This window comes from Sesamum indicum, linkage group LG3 (assembly GCF_000512975.1).
Source record: "Sesamum indicum cultivar Zhongzhi No. 13 linkage group LG3, S_indicum_v1.0, whole genome shotgun sequence".
NCBI lineage: Eukaryota > Viridiplantae > Streptophyta > Magnoliopsida > Lamiales > Pedaliaceae > Sesamum > Sesamum indicum.
Genome location: NC_026147.1, coordinates 11,305,140 through 11,314,824, shown reverse-complemented (window position 1 = coordinate 11,314,824; position 9,685 = coordinate 11,305,140). Strand labels below are relative to the sequence as shown.

Here is a 9,685-nt window from a genome sequence, read left to right as displayed (position 1 = left end):
CACCACAACATTCCTGATATCTTAAGTTTAACCAAGTGCATGAAATGGCAGCTCTATCCGCTTCTCCGCCCTCGACTTTGAACTCAAGGAAGCTCTTCAGATCTCACACACACACACAACAATACTCACAAATTTCGAGTCGTGGAGAAAATTGATATTGAAACTGTACACGTGATCGATGTCCGAGCATAAATTGAATATCTAAAGTTGATAATCAACACCATATTCATGCTCATGTTTATGTGTATGTATATCTGAAGAATGCATAGACGTCTATAAATATCTGGGTAGAGGTTAGCCCGATCCCAAGGATAATTGAATCTCGGATAGAATACCGGAAACTTGAGAAAACAAGCACACGTTAGACTTGTTAAGAGATCCTAAATAAGACCCTCCAATGCTTAGATCAGTTCAAGCACAAAATCAAATATATAAAATAAATATATTCTCTAAGAAAATAACCTACCTTAGCCCTTAGGTTGTCCGAAGTATTCATAAGGGCTAGATGTTAGTATTTATAGGAATCCACGCATTAAGATTTCCACCTTCCAGAATCAGAGACTGTGGTAAGGATACTTTTATGTTTTGAGCATGTATGATAGATTGAAGAGAGTAGTAAGGGCATTTGGCTTTTATAACACACTCTTCTCAGTCATACAAGGCAGAGAGATTACGATGAATCAACTTTGATGTCCACATTTCATGTTGACTTTAGGCTCTCTCTCATCCACAATTTGGATGCTACTTCTTTCACACAAATCCCAACATTGACTTTCCTCATCTTACATTCAATCAGTTGTGTCATTTTTGTTAGCGTTACAAGTAAAATTTACGCGGGTTGTCGGGGAAAGGATTGAGAAGTAAAAGTTTGAATGGATCCACTGAATTTTTATATATATATATATATATATATATATATATATATCGATTTTGAAACGCTAAAAAAATATTGAGTTTTCGGTATATTATAAATGATCAAGATTTAAAAATTGCTGTAAATCAACACTATTAACCACGGTTAAATAAAATCAAAACAAAAACTTAAAGTTTTATCACAATTAATCAATATTCGTCATAATTTTAGCCATAGCCAAAATATCTGTCATGGATTTGGACATGGCTAATGTTTTGACTATACTTGCAAAAATAATGGTCAATGATCGTGGAGAACCTGTAATTGACTTTATATTTGCCATAATTTTCTTCTTTTAACTATAATAATTAATCGTAGCACGAAGAAGATCTTTAGTTCTGAAGCAGCCATGTTTTTGCACCGAACATTCTCAGTGGCCAGGGGGACAAAGAGGCGGCTGAAGTGGCTTGCTAATGATATCTGGCTGTGCTAGAGATGGGAAACCCCAAGCTTCCAAGACAAGTCGGTGAAGAAGGTCAATAAGGTCAAGGACCATGCCTCCCAGCACCAGACACTGAGGTTGCATTTTCAGTAGCCTCAGTGCTATAGGAGGAGGAAGTGTGGTTGATTACAACTGGAGCTGAAGAAGGGGTGCACGTGTGTGAAGTGCGTTGTGCTTTTTTTGTTTTTCGTATTTTGATATTTTTTTTATTTTAATTAACTAAAATGTTCCTATATTATATTTAAGATTATTATGGTTAAATTGACTTTTTTAAAAAATTTCTTTTTGCATTTTCATCTCTTTTAAAAATACAAATTCTTTTATTCTTAAATATAATTATATTAAATATCAAACAAAATTATAATTTTAAATATCTAATAATTAAGTTAATTAAAAAACTAACTACAATTAATAATTAAGTTAATTAACATTTAAGCTAAAATGCATTTTTTCGCCCCCTTTTTCTCCTTGATAAATTTTCAGCACCGTCCCGACAAGTTTCCGACCGCCAGTGGTACGATTTGAATCCTCTCTTCAAGAGGAATATTTTCATACCTTTAATTTGAGTTTTCGTCAACCGGAAAAAATGTGTTCAAGCCACAACCACTGAACATGTTTGTCGTCGATTCGTCGTCGTTTGAACGAATTTCGATCGCAAACCACCACCATCAAACTCGTCTCTTCAAGATGATTCTAACGAGAGCGGCTTCACTCATTTTGGTAAAGCATTTGCGGAGATCTGACGGTTTGAACATTTACGCCGCCAATGGGGCCGGGGTGGGGTAGTTAGTGTTTATATATATATTTTAATTTTAAATTATTTATATGTAATATAAGTTAAATAATTTGTTGAATTTAAACTTTATTTTTAAATCTAACATTTGAGATTAATTGATTTGATCTAACGATCAATATTTGATCAAAGAAGACCCAATGTTCATTAAAGTAAAAATAACATAGATTAAGTAAGGGTATAATAGTTATTTTATAAAAAAAAATAAGCCGTTAATTAGCTTTAATGGAGAGGGGCAGTTGAATTACGTTTAAAAAATATTGGGGGTTTTTTAGCCTATTTTTAAACAGAAAGGGATTTTTAACCAATTTTTTAAAATACAGTGGAGTTTTATGCATTTTAGCCTTTTTTTTTTACTAAAAAAACGTAATTTTGAGTTTGATAAAACTAAAAGAGTCACCAGCCATAGTTATGACGCCAAAATAATTCTGCATTTATTTTATGAGATTAAAAACATATTCTGTCCTAATTTAACTATCTAAGTAAACAATCTTTGGGTACATAAACCAACCCAAAATCGGTCACAATGGATGAATTTGTTCGTCAAAAAGGACGAGCGTTGTGATGGTATATGAGAGTCCGACAGAAAGATTCAAAAGGATGCATCTTAATTTCCGGTTGCAAATCTTTTCTGACTGGTTTTGTTTCGATGTCTCTTCAGCCGTCATGACATCCATCCGATAATATGTTTTGTGTCGGATTTTCCTTAGTTTTCAATGGAAAATGCCATCACACCCCCCCCCCCCCCCCCCCTTTTCTTTTGGATTGTGCATAAGATATGAAATACATGATATAGTACAAAATTAGAACTGAAATCCAAGTCCACCATGACAATTAGAGAAGTGGCCGGATGATGGAGGAAATTCCTTTGGACAAGACTACAAAAATTTCACCTCCATTCGTTGCAAATAAGCTAGGGCCCTAGTATACCAACAAGTACAGTAAGGCCAGTTTGTTAAGGCAGGAAAATTTTGATTCGCCATTTCCTGCTACTCTTGATTAATGTACATGTTCATTTATTGATCAGGTAAGGTAAGCTGGAAGACCCTGAGAAGTTCGTCCTCTTCACAAATCGACCTTTCATCCGTGGTCTCTTCTCTGCATTTAGTTTCCTGACCTCGTATCGTATCTTCTTTGAGAACAACCTTGTCCTTCTCTTTTCCCTGTATCTTAACACTCTTGCTTCTCTTTCTGCATCATTGGCTCCTGATCTTCCACCACATGATGGATGAGAGTCTCCTTCCAAGCATGTAACCTGAAGTGTTCATATCAACACAAGGATATTTATAGAGTTTAGTAAAGGGACGAAAATTGCTTCATTATATTAATCGAAACTTCTAGTTCGTGTTGTCATGAATTAGCTGCATGACAGTGCCAACTTAGCAACGACACATGAACGGTGATAATTATACGTGTTCTCACTTTAGTGTTGCTACACATGTATCGCTAATTGTTTCATATATACAATGACCATTTATATTTAACTTTCTTTTGTCACTAATTATTTGTTCGTAGTGACAACTTTTATGGAAATGTTGTTACTATTAAGACTAGAATAGAAATTATTATCCATAAAAGAATGAAAATTCTCATCACTTAACCTACAATCGGTAGCGCAACAGTTTTATTATCTTCACTCAAAATTCATTCTTGCAGGAAGAACTCTGAGTTAACTCTAATTTGCAAGCACTCCAAATATGCTGAAGGGTGCACATACCATGAAGTCATCAAGGTTAAAGTGTGGTCGAACTCCATTGGTCCATGGAGAACCTTGCGCAGCCCAAGCAGCGATGACTGCTTCATAGTTGAGCCTCAGAAACATCCTCGTCTTAGCATGGGATTCACTTCCACTATCCATACTCGATGTTGTCTCAATGGCTGCTACGTTTTTCGTCTCTTGGCGAGCCATGGAAGACACGTAATCAAAGTCCCAATTCAGCTCCATATCCAGTGCTGGATCGAAATGACAAGCTATCACAGCCTGCACCTCATCATCATCATCATCATCCTCTTCAATTTTCACTCCTTTCCCATGTAACAATTCATCAGAGCCATTGTCTTCATCCTTGCAGTGAATTGGACAACCAGAACCCTCCTCAACTCCAGTCCCTAATAAATTCTCAACATCTGCTGCAAACTCCGCAAGATCATCATCACAAGTACTCAACAGCTCCGCAAGATTCAAATCGTGTCCACCGTCAGCTTCTTCCCCTTTCACCGTTTCACTGCAAAATTCATCAGCGAAAGGATCAAAAACAGGAACCCTATAAAGAAACTGCTCTTCATTCTCCTCCGAGAACGCTCCATCTTCAGCGTTAATCTCCGGGACTAGTGGAAACGCGTGGTTGGCTAGTGGCTGCAGCCGTGCGGCCGGCTTTCCCTGTCGTGGGGTTCTGGCCTTTCGAGTGAACCCTTGATGCCAAGCTGGTGAAGAATGCCCTTCACTGCCCTTAAACGACGATGCTTCAAGACGAACTCTTTCGTGTCGACTTGCCAACTGATTAGCCGAATGCACGGAAACGTCACAGGATTGGCAGAGAAAAGCATCATCCGCAGCGCAAAACCATCGAGCCCTCTTCAGTAAACAGCTATCGCAAGCCCTGGCAGTCTTGCCTCCAAGGGCGTTTGCAGCTTTACATTGATCAACGATGTTCATAGCTGAATATTCTCAAGTAAGAATTTCCTGCAGGTTGAGATTCTTGGTGACGTACGTACATATGAGCAAAGGGCTCGAATTCAGTGCAAGAATTGACCCACAGAGAGGCGCTTTTAGTGTAGGTCACTGGGATCCTCTTGGAGTTGAGCCTCTCATGCACTTTTGGTGGTTTGCTAGAGTGGAAGAGTAGCTGTTCCAGGGGTCCCATAAAGAGTTGCATACGGTTCTTGATTGGCTGGAATTCTGGGGTTCATCTTGAAGGTTGCATTCTCATTGGAGGTGTTGTTGCAATTAGGGATTTCTGATGGGGACCAAGCAATGGGGATGAGCATGCATTTGGCAGCTTCTCTTCCTTTTGGCAGCTTCTCTTTCTTTCCATTTCAGAAACAAGTTGTAGTAAAAGGACTTTATAAGCTTTCATGTTTTCTTCTTTGTGCTTCTATTATTCCTATTTGTAACTTTAAAGTAGGCGTATTCAACAAAAATAGTCGATTGCCTCAATTAATCGCCCCAACTCAATTTGCACCATCATTAATCAACTAAGGGTAGTTTAAATTGGTCTTAAAATTCAACATTCGAGTTTGATTTTATATTTACATACACTGTCTAGATGCGGTCGATCCAAATAATAATAATAATATACTTAGAATCTTTATAAATTTATATAAAATTTTTGATAATACATAAATTAGTATTCTAAAAAATAATAATACTTACGATATTTTTTACTGATAGTGTATAATATAATTTTCTATATTTTTTTTATACCATTGATATAAATGCAAGAGCTTAAAATAAATAATATTATAATATAGTTTCACAATCATTTTAATTTCTTCTTCAATCTAGATAACATTCTTCTAATATTTATATATTATTATGAGCAATTTTTATATAATTTAATTTGAAATAAGGATTTTTCACAATTCTATTCATAAAATAAAATTGATAAATTTTTTTATATTTATTTCTATTCTTATCTAAGCAAAATTTGAGACATGTGCACTTTTTCCTCACCAACAATATTGCGATCGGAGTTATTATAAGTGGTACAAATTTACGAAGTCGTTCAAAATTCCAACTCAAACAGACTATTTTTTTTGCAATGAATTATATAACTATGTATAAATATTTATATTTTAAATTGATATATCATATCTTTAATTATATTCCTGCTAATTATGTCCCAATAAAATTAAACAAATACTAGATACAAAAAAATAAAATAAAAATAAAAACAAAAAATTATATATTCCTATAATTAAATGTAATTAGTATACACATGTTTTTAGCATTTTAAATTTTATAAATAATCAATTAATAAAATTATGTAAACCATCATTATATATTTCTCATTTCTAGTGTTAATCTTTATTTAATTTCTCAAATATCTTATTTTCGTCTAAAACTGAAAAGCTTCTTTATTTTAACCATCCTCGAACCCGTTGCATGACCGTGGTCGATGACTATTGCTATGGTTAAATATTGCATCTTTTGTAGTGTACTATGTATGTTATAGGGGTGTTGATGGACAGGATCTTATCCTATCCAAACCCATAGATTAATTGTAAGATTTAGATCCAGACCCAATAAATATTATTAGACCCAAATTTATTAAAAAAAATATAGATTTTTAAGTTTGGGTTGAGTCTCTACCTATCAATACCTATGGGTCTATGTACCCAATTTGGACCCAAAAAATATATTTATTTTTCTTCCCTATTCAATTGGATTATTATTTATCAATCGATTTACTTTCAAATGAATAAATGCATCATAACATCATTTATCGTGTATTATTTTTATAAGATTATTTTGTAAACGGTATAATAAAATATATATTACTTAAATAATTCTATTAGAAAAAGAGTTATTTGTGAATTAGTACAATAATTATGAATTTATTGATAAATTATGGGTAAAAAGAGAAAATAAAAAAAAAATAATTTGATTAGTATGATTTGCAGAAAACATGGATCGAGAAAAAAAAATCGGGTCTTGATCTTATCGGACCCAAACACTGGATATGGTCGGGTCTAGAGACCCGAGGGTCTTGAATTGGGTTCAATATATTGGGTAGAGTATGGGTCTAAATTAATTTATTTAAATCTTTTTAGGATTTGAGTTTGAGTTGGATAAGACTATACTCATTGACAGGGCTAGTATGTTACATATATTTTTGTATTTAATGATATTTTATGATTGTAGCTGCACAAAATTGGTCTAGTTCTCGGTTTCGAATTCATGAAATTATAATACATCTGAAGCTCCTATATATATTAGTCAATAGTTGGTAGACTTTTATAATTTATATTGTAGAATATTTTTTGAAACTTTCGAGAGACTTATAGAACGACCGTTATTAATTTATTTCTTTTATAGACTATTATTTATGACTTTAAAATATGTATTTCGAGATTAAATTAATTTGATTATTTAGGTGATTGTCTCTATACTGAAAATCGCAAAAACCGTTCCAAGCGCTCAATCCAAATAAATCGCAAAGTGCCCGATTTTAATGATTATCGTATTAGATTGAGCTAAATTTTTTAAAAAATCACTAAAAGAAAATAATTAAATAGGCCAATTCGCACCGCGTAAACTCCTACTTAAAAGCCCCTGCCAGTGGTCCTCTCAGCTCTATGCCTTTCATCTCTCTCTCGCTTGTGGTGCAGTAGTGGATGTGATTGATTTAGATTTAGGAAGAAATTTGATCCTCAGGTAACTTTTTAACTTCATTTCTATGCATGTGAGATGCCAAAACGGGGTCGCTTTCTGCCCTTTCGGTCAGGGAAGCGTGCGGTGACTCGGCTATGAAACATTGTGCTACATAATGTAACTAATCTTTTTTTTTATTATTTTTAATTGATATTTTATTCTATATATATGTATTAATTAAATATATATATTTTTTTAATAAAATTCATATCACCTGTATATATTTAAAATAGGTGTTTTATACAAATAAATGTATTTACCAATATAGAAATATGCGAATAGTGGATCCAAAACTATATATTAAAGAGCACACACTACAAGAAAGATATTTAATCATAATTAATTATCATTATTAGAGATAAATAGTTGTAGTAAATAATCGTTAATTACGACCACGTAAGTATTGGTTGTGGTTTTTGAGAGTCATGACAAAAGTTTTTATTTGAGCACGATTAATACGAGTCATTTATAGCAGCTTTTAGTCCATAATTATTAAAATGTAGGCAATAATAAATTTTCTTCTAGCAAGTGATATTGTATTCAATTTAGTTAAATACATGGTTTCTATATATAAGAATTAAATACATAAAAAAATTTAGTTTATTAAGAAAATAATCTTAAAAAATAGGGTTAGTTACGGTTAAACTCCTCCAGAGATGCGAAATTATACTTTTTTCTAAAAAAGTTCTAAAATTACACCTATATACTCCCTCTGAAAATTTACTATTTACACCTGACCGCATTTTGTTATGGTTTGGGCGGGAAAATATTGATGCTAGCAAAAAATTTTACATAAATTTTTAATTTTTTTCTCTATATAATATTTCATGTAATAATTTGTACTTATAAGGGAAAAAATATAATACTATTAACCTCACTCCATATATATACATATATTACACTTATCGTCTTATAAGTACAAGTTGCATAAAAATATTAAATGATCCGCAAAATTAAAAATTTAAGTAATTGTTCTTATTGATGTTAGCATTTTTCCTTCAAATTCTAACGGAAGGGGGATCATGTGTAAATAGAGAATTCTTGTAGGGGGTGTAAGTACAATTCTAAAACACTTTTGGGAGAAACTGCAATTTCACATTTTAGAGGGGATCTAAGTGTAATTAACCCTAACATATACTAAGATATTAATATTAAATTATTATTCTCTCTAACCGTTTAAATTTTTAGATAAAATGGTCGTTTAATAAAGTACTGATCAGGCCAAACAAGAGGTGTTGGATTCAAACCTCATTGCCACTCATTTATAAAAGAAAAGTTTCACGTACAGAGTCTGCATGTGACGAAGATATATCAAGATATTAATATTAAATAATTATATGAACTGATCATTTAAACAAAAAGAAGAAGAAGAAGAAGAAGAAGAAGAAGAAGCAATGATTGGTAATTATTAGTATCACAAAATAAAAAATATATTTATAAAAAAAATATGAGTCATGAATTTAGAACAAAAAAAGTTAACCATAGAAATAATTGAAATGTAAGTGAGTCCACGTACTTACAATTCTCCAAGTTCACTACATGCATTTGTGGATGAAAAGGACTGCACATATATTACTCTCAACTATCAAAATATTACAAGCCAGAGGAATTTTTTGTCCAATAAGTTCTTCTTTCTTCTTCTTCTTCTTCTTCTTCATTTTCTTTGTTTTTTTTCTGTTTTATGGTCCCCTTCCTCAATTATTGTGACCTGCCCTTTTGTAGAACTCTTAGTTGTATTTAGTAATTCCCATGCAATATTCGGAACTTTTAGTCCCAAAATTATTACGAGTTCAGTTTAATGAGACTAAATTAAAATAATTGATTCTCTTTTTTAATAAGTTTAGATTTATCATACTCCAAATCATGGTACCAAAAATGTCGTTTTACGGGATCAAGAAAACATTTTTCCCTTCTTTGTATTAGTGAATAATTGAGATGAAGCATGAGAGGTTCTATCTGTTGTGGAAAATTATAATTTTAGTCATATAATTATAAGATGATTGTAATTTTGGTTCTATTGGAATTTAATTTGGTATAGTGTTTTGTAATTTGACATATTGGCACGTTAATGACAAAATCCACTAAAATTGTAAATCTAATCAGAATTTGGGGCTTATGTGAGGTGCACGTGTCAAATTCTGGCCATATTTGCAACTGCTGGTG

General features: G+C 32.7%; 1 protein-coding gene across 1 annotated transcript; it reads right to left on the bottom strand.

Moving 5' to 3' along the window:
- Nucleotides 2,924-4,956, bottom strand: LOC105158037 (zinc finger protein CONSTANS-LIKE 6). The gene is made up of 2 exons (XM_011074645.2): nt 3,866-4,956; nt 2,924-3,403 (listed from the first exon to the last, which is right to left on the bottom strand). Exons 1-2 carry the CDS (start codon nt 4,802-4,804, stop codon nt 3,161-3,163), a joined length of 1,182 nt encoding a protein of 393 aa, XP_011072947.1. The 5' UTR covers nt 4,805-4,956; the 3' UTR covers nt 2,924-3,160.

Excerpts from the sequence above, each read along its gene's own strand:
- LOC105158037 (XM_011074645.2), bottom strand. The coding sequence starts at position 4,804 with ATGAACATCGTTGATCAATGTAAAGCTGCAAACGCCCTTGGAGGCAAG. Across the intron at positions 3,404-3,865 it reads TTAACCTTGATGACTTCATG|GTTACATGCTTGGAAGGAGA; the intron begins GTATGTGCACCC and ends TGAACACTTCAG.